Source organism: Acanthaster planci, linkage group LG10 (assembly GCF_054643075.1).
Source record: "Acanthaster planci isolate LZ-2023a linkage group LG10, COTS_SCS, whole genome shotgun sequence".
In the NCBI taxonomy this organism is placed as follows: Eukaryota; Metazoa; Echinodermata; class Asteroidea; order Valvatida; family Acanthasteridae; genus Acanthaster; species Acanthaster planci.
Genome location: NC_141786.1, coordinates 8,308,960 through 8,329,237, shown reverse-complemented (window position 1 = coordinate 8,329,237; position 20,278 = coordinate 8,308,960). Strand labels below are relative to the sequence as shown.

Here is a 20,278-nt window from a genome sequence, read left to right as displayed (position 1 = left end):
CTATGCATATGACGCACTTCCTTCTACGTGGCCTCCTTTTCCGTCTACCTTATTACTGACCACGTTGATCTATATATATGTTTGTTTGCACTCAGAAGGTCTTTACTCAAATAAAGGTAGATTCTTGTGGAAAAATACAAGGAAATACGCAGCCTTGTTCCCCTAAATTTGAAACTTACCCCAATGGTCTAGCTCCTTGACGTTGAGGGAGATGCGATGTGGAGGAATGCTGCACCATACCACTGAGGACTTTGACGCGGTCGAGGCATCATGTGGTGTCAGTGAGGAGCCTTGTCATAAATTCCATGCGCATTGGCGAATCCGGGCGAGAAACGGGGTTCAGTGTTGTTGGGGGGTGGTTTAAAGTGTAACGAGAGAAGGGCGATTTTGGCGAGACTATATCGTTTGCTTTCAATCCCCCTAAAAGTGTAAAACCTGAATGTAGTCTCGCCCCTCAGGCCATTGCATTTCACATGAGGAATCTTTTACTATTTCCCACGAAAGCATTTAAGATCCACCCTCGTTCATGTGAAGGAAGCATACTGATCAGGGTGCTAACACCTTGAATGTCCTGCGCTGGCACCCCTATTATAAACGTGATTTTAAATTATATAATTTATGATGAGCTTCTTGCATTCAAGAAAGCACATTTCAAGATGAATACGTATTTTGTTCTTGACCTACATGTATATGTAACTGTAACGCTGGTGGGTTTTTCCACTGAAAGAGATGTACAGATTAAAGTTCGTTAACTTCGTTAACCGGTGAAGAGTGACGTAAGGCCTTTAAATATCTACGGCGTGCAGGCCTTTTATAAGGACCATAGGTGTGAGAAGAAGACTCACTTTCGTTCGTCGCTGAGGTTGCATCCGACCAGTTTCGTAAGGGCTCTACAAAAGGGATCCCTCCAGCGCCATGGGTAAGCTTCCTTTTGTGATTTCAAAATATTAATAAAAAAAAATGAAATCATGCTGAAGTTGCCCCCGGCTATTCAAGGGGCTCAGAACTAGTGCATATTATTTCTGCCTACAAAGCGTACATTATTCTGTAAGCGTTTCACCAGGCCTACGTTAGTCTGAGTGTCCAGCCCCTATTTGGAGTCGGACCCCCTGCACAATGTTGCACACAAAAGAACAGTTTCCCATTTCCGTTGAAAATTGATTAGTATATTATTTACGAAAATGTGTAGGCCCACATTGTGATTGTAAATAAAACAAAGTTTGGCCCTGAAAAATGTATGCCTGTATCCCACTGGGCAGGTTTAGACAATTTCCCGAAATAATTAAATACGAATAAATGTTACACTACAATTTGATAGCTTATAAGTTGCACATGTTGCATAAGCCGAATATATTTTTTAAATTGTTTCATTAAATCTACTGAACCCCCCCCCATCATCGGTGTGGACTGCTCAGTAGACAGGTTTGAACAAGAATTTGGAAAGATATAGTGCGTCTTCTAAAATGATGTGTGCTAATTTTCATACTTAATTTTTTGAAAGTGCTCAAGGGCGACAAAGGGGCACTGTCAGAGATCCACATGGTTCAAAATTTATGGCAGATCCCAGTGCACAGTTCGGCAGTCGTGCATCCGCCAGACTATGTCCGAAATCATTACCAAGTTTTTTTAGTCCTTCATTACACTTTAGCATGTTTGGAAGTATACCGAGAGCGAATGTTGGCGGCGGGGATATTGCCCAGATCACGCCAAAGTTTCTTGGGAGTATATATGAACAGTTTTTGAATCGAGAATCATCGAGATGAGTGTGGGAACATTAACTGTCAAAATTCACAGAATCGCAGGAATCCTCGCTTCACAAAATGCATAAATTTTGAAGGTGCCAGTATGCACGAATCGGCGCAACATGTACTGTTTAAACTCATCTTTTGTAATGGCTATTCACAAAATTCTAAGATTTTTAATAACCATTCCTATTGCTCGAGGGCCCGTCACGCGGCCAGTCTTTAAAGGTTGATAAACAGCAATCAACAAAATCACAACACTACAACATACAAGTCTAGAACTACGCTACACTGCATTCGACAGTTACGGGTGAGGTCACTGTTTTGAAATGTATCTAAGCACATGCATGTTACTCAAAAACACTCCATAAACGGTGTGTGAAATTAAACAAAATCTTGCTTTCACTCTGTTAACGTGGTTCCTAAACATCAACAGCTGAACACTCTCGACTACGTTGATATGTTTAGCATTAAACACTTTCAATCTCACAGCAAAAGCTATTTAGAGAAGTGTTCATCGGCCTGACACATTTTTTTTGCTGTGAAGTTAAATTGTCCTCGAAGTGGATGTTAAATTTAAAGAAATTTATGGGAATAGAACAACTGTATTCAAAACGATTTTTAAAAGTAACATAAAATATTCAGAAGTAACAAATGTAGTCTTATTGCCTAAGCATGAGCAGTTGTTAACAAGCGGTGTTTAATGTAACATCGGTCGAACGATTCAGGTGTTAACAAAATTTTTAACTTTCTTGCTGAAAGACTCTCTAGATTACCAATGGCAACAGCGCCCGCTTTGGTCTGGCCAATGGTCCCGTTCCTGTGTCTTTTAAATCATCTCATTGTAGAGATTTGTAGAGGCAAAAACGGGTGGGCAGTAGCCCATGAACATCGTTAGGAAACACGGGCACGTAAAATGGCGTCACAACAAAGACTGCGTGTACAAATATTTCGGAAATATTGCCGAATTTCACCGAAAGGTGTTCGTCAATGGGAATAAACCGCTAGGCCAAAGACCGGCTGGGCTTTGAAAGCTGATGATAACCATCTACTTTGGCTTGGGTCTTTTTCAGATTCCAAAGCCAAGCTCAATGATTGACACACTTTTTAAGACAGGCTGAGCATCTACTGCCCTGATGTCTTTCTGACTTAGCTTAATACTTTTACTTCCTGAAGCATAGACCTGTAAAGAGCAGTTAAAACTACGCGTGCTTTAACTTATGAAAGTATTGTATCAACAACGAAAGCCAAACCTCGTCTATTTTAAATGAGAGAAAAACACTTCAATATAAATGACACGAGCAATCAACAATGAAAAAGCTCGGAGGACTATGTTTGGATATCAGATTTGGTGTACATTACACTGTTGCCGTGAAGGTTTCAGATTCGTGTCTGGAAACCAAACACACCAACCAAGTGAAGCGAAAGCCTTGTGGAACCATCACAAACAAAAAGTTGCTACAGCAGAATTTGTTGAGAACCAAACTTGCTAGGCGAACCTGTGCCTTTTGTAAAGGTCGTCGTTGTCGCTTGTAGAAATGGCTCTTTGTATTTGTATCCATGTCATGACATTTGTCAGCGGTGTTGTCGCTTGATTGCATAGTTATGATCTGCCGTTGCCTTTGTTATTGCTTATGGAGATGTTTGGCAGTGCATTTACTGGGCACTGGCATTGTCCAATCAATTTTTATCCTGAAGGTAGAAAAAGGAAGGAAATGTGCAAGAAAAGAATATGAAAGTGTATCCTGCCTGAAGCCCTTAGTTTTACTTTCTCTGCATGTTCTTTCCCCCATATCCTGTTCAAGAAGAGTTTCCCGAATCAAAGTGCACAAATGACGTTCGAGTGTAAACCTGCATCGTACTATCGGTATTTATTGCATACCTTTATCTGCCTCAGTTTTACAGTATTTTGGACCATCGGCTTGTTTTCGCTGTAAAACCCATATTTCATTCTTTCATGCCTTCACAAGGTCATTAACGCACGGTCGAAATTGGAAACAAACAGTCCTTCAACTAACACTATCCTTTAAAAGAGCACAGCAGACTGTCGATTTTTATTTTTCTTGTCATCTTGTTGGGGGACTTGTCAATGTCTCTTATTGTTTCGATTTCTTGCTGTTTGGCATTTATGGATCAAATAATTTTAATTGCTGAAATTCTAACATACAGAGTACAATGGGGAATTGGGAGAATCTTAAAATCGAAAATAGCGCCAGCTTTCACCACACAAGGGAATTATATGGATATATCTTGTGTGCTTTTAATTCCAAAATAACTTCGTTTCTCCAATCAAATTTACTGTTAAGAATCTCTGTAGTCACACCTGAAGAGATGTTTACGTGGTTCAAACATTTTGTCAACGGTAGACCCAGAACCAATTATCGGGAGGACCAAACATGTGGGGGGGGGCTAAATTTATTTTCATCTAACCTTTTGTGGAGGGGTTGGCCGTCTTCCAGCGGGTGTGGGGTTGCTGTCTGGTGGGAAGACTTCGCTCCAGGGCGCTTGGAGGGAGACACGAAGGTCGGAGTCGGAGAGCAAGGGGATTGGTGGAACTCCCAAGAACTAACAGCCTTCACTTTCAAAACAGTGCTTCTGCCAGGGTCAGAGACCCTGCCTGTGGAAATTGGGCAGGCACTCAGTTTTAACTCACAATTAATTGCATTAAAGACTTACAATTTGTGGAAAATTGGGAAGAATGGAAGATACACTTACTAAACATGGTCCACTAAAACCTAAAATGCGACTTCAGTGCCTACATTGAGCATCGAGGAACAAACACAAGTCGGCCCTATCCAGGCCAGCCCTGGCCGCTGGCTGACCAAAACCTTTACACACTACCATTCATTATATACATTCAAATGTCCCTTAATGCACAATAGAGCCTACATTCCTTAACCTGCAGCGCAGTGTTGTATTCGAGTCCAACACAAGTCAGTCGCAAGTCTCTGCACAAGGCTAGGCATTAGTAACAGTGTTGTAGCAACCAGTACTTGTACTCGGCTGGCAAAGTACTCGACCTGTTTTTGTACTCGGCAGTCAAAGTACTCGGCAGTACTTGGTACTCGGTAAAAGTACTCGACTACAATACTAATTTAGTAACACGGTGGACAATGACAAAGGAATGCTTTTGTCACAGCTCATTTGAATAGTTTGTGAATGGACTCGAATACAACACTGCTACAGAGACATCCTTGTTCAACAGAAACAAAAATAGTTGACAACCCTCGTTAAACAGTTATCCACTTCCAGTAGAATAGTTCCTCACTTCCAATAAAACTTTAAGACAAGTGTAAAACACAATTTATCTCTCACTATTCCTTCGCCTGTGCAGTCAAACTGCGCGCGGCCACGCCACGTTTGCTACCGATACATGGGCCACAAAATCCTACAGCCATTCACTGCAGTACTCCATAAATCAACTTCCAAGTACCACCTTTAAAAGTTCTTCATCTTTTCCAATCTGCCTTCAAACTACTCTATAATCACGAGCGGATAAAAGGAATTGAATAAACATTTACAAATATTCAATTAAGGGGTGAAATAAAGCAATGCGAAATACAACCAAAACTGTAAACAGTAAACTGTGGAAACTGGGCAGGCATTGCCGTACAGCCCACGCTGCCTAGGAGAAATATATATAACAAATACAATACATGTCTGGTAAACAATTCAGCTCAGTGAGCAGGGTTGGGAGCTTTGACTACGGGAATTTTGGACAGCCATATATAAAATTTCATACCATCACGAACTACACGCACAAAATTCAAATAAGTGAAGATCGTTTGTTGTGTGTCACCTCAAGTGAGTTTTTTGGTTAACTCCAGTAGAGACGGCACTGCAGTTGTACAATTGAGCACGATGTATACATGTTTATTATACCAGAGATAATCGACAAAAAATCAAAGCAAGTATAATACATGTATATTGAAAATCTTTAAATGGGTAAATACTAAATCACAAAATTGTATTCTCAATTTCATCACATGGAACCTCCCTACACTTTTATTGCCATGCTTCGGTGTAAGGGGCCTTTCGTCGAGGAAAGGATACATTAATAGGTTTTAGCACGCGTATAATTTTCAGGGAGATGGCAATATGTGATCAAGCAAAAAATAGTCCCTCTTAGTTTTTAAGGAGAGGCAATGCCCCTGTTCCTCTCTCCAAGTATCTGCCCTTGAGTTCAGTATTGCATATTTTCTTGTTCTGGAATTTTTGTGTGATCTATCGTTTACATCCCGCTAGTCCGATGCCCTGATATTGATTGGATTGGATGGGGTTGGATTTATTTGGTATTACCCCATAGCAGAGATACAATGACAAAAAAATTAAAATACAAAAATACTATGAACTAGAATTGCACAATAGGCACAAATATTAGGTAATACCAGGGATAGCCCATGAAAGTTGTGCAATATTTCCAATGGAGTCCCTATTATTGCACTAAAACAGATATAAAAATTAATGGAAAAATTAAAAACAAACCAAGGACAACCAAAATATGACAACAGTGACTGCGAATTCTTTATTCTTGAATGATATTAGTCTTTCTTAATTACCTGTTAAGCTGGTTCATTGGTTTAACCTTTTTCTCTCTTGCTACAGGACTTTCACCAATTTGGCTTCTCGCCATCCTTTCACTGGGCTGTGATCATGGTGAGTTCAAGTAACATGTGTTTGGACAGTATAACTAGAACGTCTAAGAAGAGGACATATTTATTGACATCATTATTTGATTGATCGTTAGCGCCTTGATCATTTTGAGCTACAGTGGGCTATGGAACGGATACAAATCAGCCCGTGGATTCCACAGAATGTGTTATTGCCAGGCCGTCGTAGTAACTCGAACGTTGTGCCGTTCGCCATTGGCCATATAGCAGTGTCTTCGCTTATAGTCGTCTGCGTTTATACGTCGCGGATAATCAAGACATTTCCCCAGATTAGGTAATAATTTCACAATATTGACATATTAACTAAATAATGCTATAAGGTTCATTAAAGATGGGGAAATTCCATAATTCCAATGCACAATCGTGCCTTTGGCAGGTTCGCGTGGTAATTGAAATGAGTTAAGTGGATATTTTTTAAAAATCCATGTTTTGTATAGGAATTTCATGAAGCCAATATCTAACGAAAATGCATACCGGTACCGCCTTTTTCTTCATAAAGTAGTCTGATAGAAAACTGACCACGTTATTAAAAGCACACATCATTTTCGTCACAATGATTCGACGGGCACCGGTACTCTCGCAGGTTGTCCTAGAGGTTCTCTTCGAAGCATCCATTATCCTTCTTGAGTTATGGCTAACGTAATGGGAGGGAGCTTTTTAGATTGAGTAATATCTTTTGCTTTTGGGAGAGCTGTATAAGCCAGGAACTCTGTGCGTGATGCCACCACCCGCCTAGCTCCAATCGAGTGCCCATGTACAAATACCCAAGTACAACTCATCGTCGTGCTTTTAATACATTGAGAGGTTCTTTGGTCTTGGACTCACTCTGCACCGCTTTTCCTTCAATTGAAAAAAATATTTAGTGAAGAAACACAAGGTTGGAAAAAGCGGTTTCGAAGGGAATCGAACACCGGACCGTAAGATCTGTCCAACTCGCTATCTGCTAAATTTTATTCCGTCACAGCAATTCATTGCCAAAGCGAGATCCAGTTGACGTTCAAATGGTGTAGTGTAGAATTTATTAGGGTTTGATGGTGTCGATTTTTTTTTCTCTCGCTCATTCATTTTGGCTTTATCATGTGCGTCATTACAAATTTCCATCGCAAGTATATTTATGTGGGGTATATCTTCAGGAAAACCCTTAAGTATGTTGAAAATATTTCTCCCTGGCACAAATCCATCTTTGAAAGAGTTGTTCGCGGTACCCGCTACTACAGCTGATTCGAACCAGCCAGCCGACACCGGCAAGCTCGGTGGTCGAGTGGTTAAGACGTCTGCACCATTAAGCAGGAGGTCGTGGGTTCCAGTCCCACCCGAGTACGCTTGTGTTTTTTTTTCACAAGTCTTTGGGGGCATACACTGAGTATACAGTGTTAAAATAAAGTACACGTCGGGCAGGGCAGAATATCCAAAATTAGTTCATGCTGTACTCTATGTTGGCGACACGCGGTGCGGCGTCTCCATGTGAGATTACGGCATGCACAAGTATCGAACACTGGCTTTTCACCGCTGACTCTTTAGATCAAAATGCGAAGCCGTAGTCGCAGTAGATAGGATCGGATTATGGCTACCCCTGTCACGCGCCGCTCCATACAATCCCATGTATTAACTAAATTGATACACCAGCAGTGCTGGGTGAACGTACGTGTATACCTCGTGATTCGGGGCAGGCAAACAACAAATCAAGCTGTTCGTCAATATATGAGACCAAGCTGTCCGAATTCAGCCATACACATCGCAGTGCGTACTCGGTGTGCTCCGCGTCAAACGCGCATGAACTTGCGCGCCTATGCGGTGAGTTCATACCAAAGGACAGTCAATTTCATTTAAAAGGCCCTCTTTTTTGGAGCTCGGAGCGGATACTAGTAACAAAAACATGCACTGAGGCCATGAATAGCGGGGTTCGCTTGTATGGGGAGAAGCATCAGATTCACAAAATGACTCCCTCAGGTCTGAAAAATAAATGCATGTACCTGTGGCAGGCTCATTCAAGCTCAAAGCGCGAGGTGGTTGCGAGGTAGAACTGTTGAGAACGCCTTTTTGCTCGGAGAATGAAACGTCGCGTTACGCTTTTTCCTCGAGCTGACAAAGCAAAAAGGCGACATTAGGACAGCAAACCTTACGGGCATGTTATCGCTTATATCCATCTTTTCTGATAATGATGTGAATTTCTCAACAGCGCTATAGAATGAAAATTAAGTTAAGGTCAAATCGCTCGCAACATTGGGGAGGTGGTATTGGTTGTGGTCGGGTAAGGTATATTTCGATTTCAAATTGGATCAGTGACCCCATAAAAGATACCGGTGTGTCTGTTTTTGATTGCCACTGTGCACACCGAAATTAGCGAACAGTAATCGTTTGGGGCCGCCGTGTGTCTTAGGAACGAGGTGGTTTACTGCCCCAACAAAAATCTTGCAACGGTCGGGCTCAACCATCTGGCTACTTTCTTAGAGACGAGGTTAAAGAAGGACGATTTTTTAATTTGCGAGGAGAGTACCCCTGCTCCCACCTGACTCCATATATTAAACTTTGCTTGTTCTCTTTTAATGCTGCGTATAACTCAGGTATGCGCCTGATTTTGAGAAGCCTTTGGAGCGGCAAATGAATTGCACCCAACAGTGGTGTCAGGCCTCTCTGAATATTCATGTTGTTTTTGCGTGATGACAAAACGAATACCGGAGACATTTTCAAACTTGGTGACAAAAGAAAGGCGGGTTTCTTTGGGTTGTATTATTTCTTTTCCTTTATGAAGGTTACGTGAAAAATCTTCCAACGTTCCCCAAAGCCCCCCCCCTTAAAGATTTTATTCCGGATCCGCCCTTGCAGCGGATAAGTGATGTCAGAAAGTAATGCTCCCTTTTCAGCCGTTGCCTTGAAATGTTACGACTGTGTGGATTTTTACACCCGAGAAAAAGAAAGCAACCCTGACTGCAGATCGAACACCGACCGCCTAACTCCTGTTGAATGTCAGCGAACAGAAAACGTTAGCGAGACGCGGGTGCTCCGTTGCATCAAAGTGGACGGCACTGTCACAGCATCAGGTGAGATATTTCATAAGTTAGCTGATTTGTCTGCGTCTGCTTGTACATCTGTGTTTCGATGAGTAAAGCAGTTCCCCATTCACAACTTCAGGTATTTTATCGGCTTAGCACAAACGTAAATAACGCCTGGCTGATTCAGAATGACTGGTGACCGCCACTAAAATTCGCCTGATTTATATTATAAAATTCCATTTTGTCTGAAAGCTGTCACTGGTAGCGAAGCCATTAAAGGAACTAGGAAATAGAAATATTTTTTAAAATGTTACTAAAAACCCTTGAAATTGCATCTTTAGGTTTCAATTAACCTTATTTTGAATTTTTGTTTGGCATTTTAACCCATATTTTGATGTTTTTTGTTTTGTATGCTAATGATCATTTGCATATTCATAAGCAGAACTATAATGTCATTCAAGGTACTGAATCTCAATGTTGCACTGGTTTGTGCACAGAATATTTTAGTATTTTTTAACCACTGCTATGGAAGATTTTATATGAAATCTTCTTCTTTGGCAGTTTATTGCTGTGTAAGTATATGGCAATAATCCAGCAAAAATCCTTTCACAGAAATGTTCCCAAATAGCAAGTTTGGGATTCACAATTTAAAACATGAAAACATGCAACATGAACCATGTCTACCTGGATTTACATCAAAGCAAAAGCGCCCTCACATGTCCAGAAATGCTTGGTCAATTTTTAATGTTCGAAAAAGTGCACCGTTCAGTTCACGTGACTCAAAAAAGATGTCAAACAGTCTTCATACATGGAAGAAGAGTACAGAGATAGCCTACACAAAAAGTGACTCCAAGAAAAATTCATTTTCTGGTTCCTTTTAATTCCTGTTTTTGCCTTTTCGGTTCTTTTTTGAGATCTAACGATCTTATGCTGTTAACCCTCTTCTGTTTTCAAACTAAAAGTGTAATCAAAAGTTGTAAATGGCAAAATTTTGAAAATTGGCTCAAAAAGATGCCAAACTTTGTTACATGTGAGAGTATATGATTTTCGATACTTTAACGGAGATACACAATGGCAAAAAATGGCTTGGAATTTTGGATTTTGAGGAAAAGATTGGCCGCGTGCTTACACCTGCAGTTTTAGAATAGTCAGAATCCTTCCATCTCTGTCCTGAGTGTTGTGTTCTCTGCATATGCATTTAGTATCATAAGGGGGCGTTATAAAGCCCGGCTCACTGCGCACAGACGGTAAACAGGAGAGACCTTGCACTTTGGTATTTTCGTCACCATGGTTCCACAAAGGGACGCCATGTTAAAAGTTGCCTCTTTCTGGTGGTTTGCTTCTTCCTCTTGTTATCTAGCTTTAATATCCTAATTCCTTATAACACTATTCTGCCGTGCTTCCGGGGACCGGCATACCACTGTTTGCATTTGGCGTGTATTTAATGGAAGGGATACGGAAAATGGCTGGAGTAGGATCACAGATATTTTTCCCCTGCAAAAGAAGGGACTCCAACTCTGTTACATCCCCAGCCACACCTGCGTCAACATGGATACACTATTCGTCTGAAAGGGGGGAAAAGTAGGCCAACCGTTTTGACGAAGAGACAGGATTTATTCTTGTTTGCATATGGCGATCCAAAGATGTGTCCCAGTGAAGACAATCAATTAAAATTGAGCTCAGCAAGCGTATCGTAGCAAGGCTGTTTGGATGGGGGACGTAAAAAAGGCAAATCAGCATCCTTGCTGAAATGGCACATTTTAACTTGAATATTTTTCTTCGTCGCAATCAGACAAAGAGAAGACCACAGAGGTGAACGATGTGCTTCGTGGCTGTGATTGGGTGCCGTCTGAAACGCCCGAAAACCAATGCTTCACGGCCAGCGTCGATGGTGTGCCTCTGGATGAAGATTCCTTCACCGTAGGATCGGTCACGGAAACCTTCGACACCTACACGCTTTGCGTCTGTAACCATGACAGCTGTAACGGGGTTGACTTGGTGCGGCCGCCCGTGTGCCTGCTTCCGTTCGTTGTGGCTTCTGCAGCCGTGCTGACTATCGTAGACTCAGTCTAACGTAAAAAAAAATAAAACACTCAAAGGGTCCTGGCGATTACCTTTCCTTACATTATGCATTTTTATGCATCTTTATTCTCCTCTCCGCTGTGTGACATGACATGCCTTTTGGATCACAATCATGTATTGAAAGTGCACTTTTCGTACTTGTGAAATTTGTTCATACTCTTTAACAATCGAGGGACTGTTGTTGTGACATCAAGCATAGAAGACATGGTTGATTTGTCACAGACACAATAAACACTCACACGCAAGTGGGTGTCAGTTCGTGAAAAACACGCTATCCACAACTTCCGTTTTACGAAATAATACCCGGTACTGCGCGCGCAAGTCCTGACACTGACGCAAACTGGAATAAGTTACGTTTTCACGGACTGACACCCAAGCAAGTTGTGGCGGTGAAGTACGGAGAAAAAGCTTTCAACGATGTACTTGTGGCCTTAAACAAAATTTAAGTAGAAACTGTTTTAACCCGTGAAATTAAGATCATTGTTAGTTTATGAAAACCAAAACGTACGGAGAGCCCGCTGGAAGTGTTGCAAAATACGAAAATAACCCGATTGTCTAGATACGAGCACATGCGGCGCACTCTGCTTAACCGGGTGGCTGTTTGTGGCGTCGGTGACGATTTTTGGTTTTCTATTGAAATTATAAAAACCAAACGTTACTCCTTGCAAATATCTCCTTTGTGAATGTGATGCTTATAAGTTTACCGATGTGCCCTAATCATTACATGATAATGAATCAACCAAAAAAGGTAATTTAGTCCTGCAGTTTGAAAACCTTTTAGCATATTTGTGTACGAATCACTGCAGCATCAAAGTTTCCTCCAGGGATGAGGGTCCAGTTTTGGTTATGAAAATATTCATTAACAAAAACACGAACACAAAGGTAGCAAAATGCCTAACAAAACCAAAAGTTGAATTTCAGGTTAATAGACACAGTTATTGAAGGGTCGTGTAAAAACTGAGTGCGTGTTGCAACCTCTAAACGAAGCTAAAGAGAACCCGAAGTCCCAGATATGATCTTGCATTGCTGGTTTTCCATTTTTTGCGGACAAACTATATAAATGTGTAGAAACTTAGTAAAATAGTAGTTGATAGGTACTGCACTTGTGCCCGTTTTCGTGAAGCCGAAGCTGGTTAGAATTTTTGTATTGTTTGTGTAATCTTGCTAACACTCTCTAGAATTGGAAGAAGCTTAACATTCCGTGTTCCAATCTTTAACGCCAGTGTTGAGTGTTCAGTTTTTTCAGCAAGGTTTTGAAACATTTTTTTGTTAAATCATAACGTCAGAGTGGAACGCAAAATTCTTCTTTGAATTTAGTTATTGCTAAGTCGAAATGATAAGTGGTCGATCTCTTCAACACTTCATTCATTTAATTTCTTCAGATTTGAATGGGACTTCATCTCACCCGTGCGTAATGTAAGGACTGGGTTAATATTTGTTCGATTGATTTCAAGAATGTTTCTTTTAAAATTCATACAAACATTTTGTAGGATACGGTCAGCGAAGACAACGACATTCAGGTTGCCAATGACTTCCTATGAATGAAAGCGCAATTGAATGTGTTCGTTAAGTTACGTGGACGAGCGTAAGAGTTTAAGAGACCCCCCACTCTGTATTATTGCTTTTGTTGAATAATAATGAGCCAGCTCGGTATCTCTTAAAAGCAAGGTCATTTGGGAAAATGCACGCGCGGTCTGAACGCATTTAATTTTGGGCATGCGCTGCTGTGATACTGAGCTGGTTCTTTGCAGACGTTATCAAAAGGTCAATACGGTGCATTCACATGTACACCACCATTTGTCTAAAGTAAAGTTCTATACTGTTGTGATTTATCATCAAAACATTATTGCTTGTACAGGTATGTGACATAGCAATAGAAACAGTTTGCCAGGCTTTTGGGCGATAGTTTCGTCGGGGCTACAATGCCTATCCGCCTATCAGAAGTACCCCCTCATCGGTTGAAAGGAGCCACTGTGTTGGTTTGAAGTGTTCATTTTGTTGGTAGTGATGTGACCATAACGCGTTCATTTCACAGTCGTTCGTGAATCAGCGAAGTTCAGTTCCGACCATAGGAGTCTCCATTGCTAAGAAAATCGCTTCATCTATTGGTCCAGCTCCAGGCTTATAGAGATTGCGCATTATACTTTTAAATCGACCGGAATTTGAGTTTGGTTTTCGAAATGGAAAGAGAAACGTATGGTGTGATTTCAGCGCTAGATTTCATCAAACACCGCACCCCATAAAGCCCAACAGTTATATGAAGGAGTGCCAATTGTAGGTGTCGAACAAGCAGGCAAAATTTTGAATGTTCTCTGAACGGGCGCAAGCATTTTGCAATTCACCAGCGCAGGGAGGAAGAGGCCTGTAACCCGCGCGTTTACCACTTGTCTGCGAGCGTTGTGCCGCGCCATTACATTAATTTTGGATGCGATCTTGCAGCTACCTGTAGCCGCTCTCTGTTGCGACCCAGGATACATTACCACGCATACACAATTTTTGTCCTTTTAGGCTTACTGGTTTGATACACCAGCTGCTATTAACAATTGAATATAAATGTCCAACTCACGTGATAAATGCACCTACACCGCAAAATTGCCAGGGATAATATAAATCTGAGGTACATTTCAGATAAAAGCGCCAATCACAAAACAACGAATTTGGTTGTGCCAGCCCGAATGGTTGCTTGGAGGCCTGTTGTTTTTCATAAAAATGAAATTTATTCCACCCCAAACAATCGAGTCGGCTCAAGTTGGTGTCAGGTTTGGTTTTTTGAAGTTTCTCCCTTTCCTTCAGGTAAAACTCTTATTTATCCCCCAAATTAAAACTTGTCTGGTCCCCCAAACGAGTGCCATGTTATTTTTTTCAAAATTTGATGCCGTAAAGGCTGGCACTAATCGAGTTACGAATTACTTACATTTTTCTCTCCATTTCGAATGCTAAGCTATTTGATGGTCATGAACATTTTTAATTTTTTGCTCTAACACATGTGCAGAAATTTAGCAAGCTTCTTAATATCTGTATGTCATGCATAAATAAAACAAGATTGAACAATTGCCAGCATGTCTTAATTGTACTTGGTATGTCTTCGGTCTTATTTTTTTCTGTCCTGTAAAGTGAAAGAGCCTTCCCTTTTTTCCTTGAAGTACACCAATCTCTTTTTGTCACTATTTTTCTTATGTTAGTCTGTTTTCACGAGAAACGAAACAAACAACGTTAGTGGAAGACAAAGGAAGCAACGAAACTGAAAATTGATGGCCATTCATTTAATCGACGAGATGACTCCGGCACAATGGTTTAAAGGTTTCGATGTCACAGAAGATTTTGCAATGCATTGATCTCACCAAAATATAGCGGCTACCACTGCTCGGAGTGGAGTTTACAGAGAACGGCGTGCTGGCCGAGCTTTGAAGATCGCCTTCAGTGGGTTTTTTTTTGGGGGGGGGGCGCTCGAAACGCAATTTTTGCGGCGCACTGCTCCACTTTCTGCAGCCAAAATGAAGTCACTGCAGTGCAGAAAACAAAGATATAATTTTGACGTAATCGACTGCTCAAAACCGTATCTGGGTGTATTTTCAACGCATTGCTCGTTTTTTTCCCTATCAGTGTTCATTTGCAATTTTTCTTTTCTGGAGGCCTTCTTTTCAGTCAAATAGACCGTTTTCGAAGCTCATTTGAATCACACATCTCACAGCTTTTCTTTGAAATTGAACCATCGGTGCCAACACCCTACCTGGGACAGAGGAAGAAAGTTCAATATCGTCGGCTTGTGAACTTAATGGCTGTGTTGCCACGAAAGAGTAACCCACCTCTCTAAGAGTTTACCAGGACGTTCACCACAACTATACGTTTTGAAAATAGAGATTGGGTGGTTGCACTTCATTAACTTATTGCTTAGGTTTAATTCTAACCCAAATGACGGTTTAAAAAGCCATTACCCAAATTGGGATGGTTCAACACTATTTGTGACATTGAAATTTGATTATATTTTGTTTTAATTAAGCATTCTGTTAAGATTCATTCGTTTTGTGATTTAGAATGAACCAGACATTAACTTAATTCTCCATTTTTTTTAAACACAGTCCCTTAAATTTAAAGCAGGCAAGTTTATGGCTTTGCGAGTGCTGTTTATCCCCAATTATGTGCGACAGCAAGGTTTATAGATTAACTTGTCCTCGTCCCCAGTTTTACCTCCAATTTATTTTTAAACACAGTCTCTTAAATTTAAAAATATAGACAAGAATATAATATAAAATCTGTGCTTTGGAATATGTGAAAGTAAATTTGTATTGAACACATAATTGAACTGTAAAAAGAAACAGATATATCTGTACTGTATTTAACTCGAGCCTGTTCTCTACACGCAACGATTTTTTAAAAACTATTTCCAATGGCATCCACGTTCCTTCACATTGTTCAACAGAGCCACTATGATTTCGCAGCGCATTGAGGAATACCTCTCCAAGTAAAGGGCTTCGCGGATAGGTTACTTTTTGGACTGGACCTGTGTAAGCTCGAAGAGTTAAGTTGGTGTCAAATCAAACACTTTCGTGCTTTACCCGACAGTGAACGCGGGCGAGTAATCGATCACACTGTAGTGTAGAGAGCCGCTATCGACGAAAATAGAACATGACGTAAATAACCTCTGCAGTACAGCTATTTGAGAATCAGTGGAATTATATGTGCACATTTTAACATGTCGGTATAATGCACCCGTCCTCTGCAAAGTGACGACAACCATTAAAAAAATCAGAAAAATTTCAATTTTTTTTTAAATTGTGCGGCGACATCAGAAAAAAAAGCAATTCATGCATACAGAAACGTGTAAACAACGGCAAAGCTTCGACCGAATTAAGACCTTTGTCGTAAATGAATCCCTCCAGATTTGGCCAGTTAAAATTGGGGGCCCTCTACTGGGCCTAACGATTTATCAAGACAAATCGATATTTTTGAATCTGTGTGCAGGACTATGCTGAATGGAAATATGACAGCAAACAGAGACGTGTTTTGGTATTTTGGTAAGTGTTAATCTTTGGTCGCTGTTCATGTGGACCTTGTCTCGATATTGGGAAAGCTTCAAGCGAAAGTGACATACATGGTTCTAGCTAGATAGAAGTGAAAAGATCTTATGTACCGTATACACAAATCTACTTGCTGCTTCTCTGAGTTACCTGTTTGAATAATAAAAACTTCCATTTTATTATTATTATTATTATTATTATTAAATTCAATTTATATAGCGCTCATTTTATAAAAAAATGTTCAGGGGTGCTTAGCAATATTTAAAAACAAATACCTATTAGAACAACTATTTACAAAGACCCAAAATAATTAAAATAAACACAATTTAACATTGATTTAAAAGTTTAAACCAAACATGGCTGTCTGGGACAACATTTAATGTTGACGACCATTCTTTCTTTGTATGTGTATTTTGCTACGTGATGCACCATCGTAGCGTTTTAGTCAAGCATACGCAGAAACATTCTGCACAGTAGAGTTAATGGTTTTATACGAACAACGAAAAGCAACTTCTATGAAATGGCCAAATGCTTAAGGTCGCGGTTTTCACATCGTTGGTCGGTGGGTTCGAATCCCACTGGTGGCCTTTTTATTTTCCCGAAGCTTGCTGTCAGTCAGTTGCTATAAGAGACGTTAAATTCACCCCGTCAAATACCTTCAGTACCTTAGCCTACCGGGTAAGCTCTTCTGTTGGGACTGTCCGTGAAGTCCAGGTGAGCGCCTTAGTACAGGTTCGAGACGTATGGCCGACTCGGCGGCCAGGGCTTAGGGGCTTGTCTCGTTTCCTCCCTTGCATGGTCGCTCGAACCCTTTTGGGGGTTAAATGGATGGGCAGGGAGGAAGTGCGGTGGGCCGGGACCCCGAGACCCAGAAGAGTCCTATATGGAAGCCGGTAACTGCGATTCTTGCGAATTTCAGGAGTCCGTGCGCCTGAATGCTTGGTCAACACCGCATAACTTTTGAATTTCCCCCCCCCCCCCACCAAATTTTTTTCCACTTCCCTGGGCGCATAACCGACAAGGCAATTTTCTAGGTTTTTAATACAGTGAGCTAAAGGGTTTATGCTGATTTACTTCATTTATAATCTTAATTTTCTACATTTTCGACAATAAAAGGGATCTCAACCGTGTTTGGGTTTCATTTCTTCTAAGTGGTTATGGTTCAGAAGTAACAGATCCAGGGGTGGCACAGTCGTTTGCAATAAAGTAATAACGTACATATTACGGACAGCTTTGTTTTTGATCGTAATTGCAATCACTCAAGTTGAGAAACCGCTCAGAAGTATCTTTCCTCATGCAGGTTTAATGATTTTAATGAGGAATCTTCTATTTTATTCTAAAAACGTACAAGTATCGATGAAATTCCTTTTTTCCAAGTAAGCGCCATTATTATTATTATTATTAAATTCAATTTATATAGCGCTTATTTCATAAAATATGTTCAGGAGTGCTTAACAATATTAAAACAAATACCTATTAGAACTATTTACAAAGACCCTAAATAAGTAAAATAAACACAATTTAACATTGATTTAAAGGTTTAAACCAAACATGGTGAGACTTCCACACGCGGCCAGCACCAACTCTCCCTCCAACGAGCCATTGTGCGTCCAAGACTCATCCTTGTGCCCGAAAACTGGAAGCAATCTCCAAGAGAACACCCAGATTCTCCCAGACAGGTCCAACAAAATTAAATACGACAAAATTACAATCAAAATTAACAACCACCCAGAGCCTAGAAATTAATAATATGCTTTCTTATAAAGATATGCTTTTAACCTTGATTTAAAAGTAATGACACTGGTAGCACTTCTAATATTACATGGAAGCTTATTCCAGAGATGTGGCGCACAATACTCAAATGCTCGATCTCCGAGGGTAGCCTTAGCCCAACCTGATGGATAATTGAGGAGGACACCATCACTGGAACTACAAAGATGGTAACGGTTCCGAGGCCTTACGGAGACAAGCTGAGTTAAGTATTGAGGAGCTAAATCATGTAAGACTTTGTATGTCATCAACAAAATTTTCAATTCAATTCTATATAAAACCGGAAGCCAATGTAAATCAATAAGGAGAGGAGTAATTTGACAAAATGTCGGTGTCTTGTCGACGAGTCGTGCACAAGCATTCTGTACCCTCTGGAGCTGATTAATATGAGTACTGGGTAAGCCATAAAACAAACTATTACAATAATCCAATCTACTTGAGATAAATGCATGAATCAGTGTCTCAGTACACTGGTCTAGCTACACGCATGAACTCTTTCATAAAAATTGTGTTAATAACACGCCATTTTTTATCTTTTTTGGGGGGCTGTTTCTTTCGTTTTCTTTACTTATACAAAATGATAGCCGAAGGTATAATCAGGACCCCAATAGTTCTGCTAAAACATGTTCTGTGATGTGGTGGATCTGATCTGTGGTGTAGTTCTTCAGACACATTTCAATGCCTTGTGAATGGTGCCTCTTACAGGAAATTCCTTCTCTATAAAGATGTAGTTGAAAAGTGAGCACTTTTCCTGCCAAGTTATAATTCATTTTAAAAACGTGGACCTTAAAGTTGTCGTATTTTCAGTTGTGTGAAATGCTAATGTGAATACATCAGTGCGCTTCTTCCTATCAATACTATCTTGCATCGCGGGTTTCACCAGGGGTAGCAATACAGTTGTGCCCATGAAGATGGAAGTTCTCGTAGCATGAACATAAAAAAGGCAATAAAACACCCTTTGAAAATCCTGACAGTTGACAGAAGTTGACAATAAGGTTAGGTTAGACAGAAAGGTGCTCTTTGACGGTTTACATTAAAAGAAATTGTTGTAGCTATCCTTTAAGGTCCACATTGTAAAAATAAATTACAACTTGACAGGAAAAGTGCTCACTTTTCAACTACATCTTTATAGAGAAGGAATTCCTGTAAGAGGCACCATTCACAAGGCATGGATATGTGTCTGAAGAACTGCACCACAGATCAGGGGTGCTCTGGAGCTGATTAATATGAGTACTGGGTAAGTCATAAAACAAACTATTACAATAATCCAATCTACTTGAGATAAATGCATGAATCAGTGTCTCAGTACATTCCTCGGAGAGATATTTCCGAATGTGCCTAATATTATGCAGATAATAGAATGCGCTACCACAAACCTTAGTAATATGAGTTTTCATAGACATATTAGCATCAAACCAGGTACCTAAGTAACGAGCTGTAGCCAAGAGTGAAATGACAGATTCCCCAACACGAATACCTATGGGAGGGGTGCTATCTGGTGGGCGTGCGCATGAGCAGGCACACTAGGACAGTCTGCGCTCGGATCTCTGCTGGTGTAATTGCTATTTAGATTTCAGCAGTCGACAGGCCAACAGCGGAGGTGACGGCAAACATGATGAATTTAAAGAAAAAGAAACACAACTTAAGTTAATTGTTCCTTCGAGGTGAATGGCAGGAATTATACATGTATAATCTGAATGTATTGAAATGGCACAGTTTGGCCCTAAAATGATGAAATTGGAAATGACTGGAAAAACTCATCCTTCCAAATTGATTAATGGCCAAGAAAATTAAATTCACACTGTGGACTTCCTCCTGATGGAAATAACAAAGAGTTCACCCTATTGTCATTATCCAATTCTAAAATTACACGTATATTGGAATAAAGACTATAAATCAATATCCCTCAAGTACTGGGAAAATTACTCTCTAATTACTGTGTACCTTAGAGATAGAATCTAATATAATTGAAGTCCATTCATTCCAAACAATTTCAAAATTAA

The 20,278-nt window shown here is 40.4% G+C and overlaps 1 protein-coding gene across 1 annotated transcript; it reads left to right on the top strand.

Annotated features, from left to right (window-relative positions):
• Positions 1 to 780: 780 nt before the first annotated feature.
• On the top strand, positions 781 to 14,560 carry LOC147797731 (uncharacterized). The gene is made up of 4 exons (XM_087142226.1): positions 781 to 919; positions 6,348 to 6,398; positions 9,277 to 9,453; positions 11,198 to 14,560. The coding sequence occupies exons 1-4, from the start codon at positions 916 to 918 to the stop codon at positions 11,476 to 11,478; spliced, it is 513 nt and encodes a 170-aa protein (XP_086998352.1). The 5' UTR covers positions 781 to 915; the 3' UTR covers positions 11,479 to 14,560.
• The last annotated feature ends 5,718 nt before the right edge of the window (positions 14,561 to 20,278 follow it).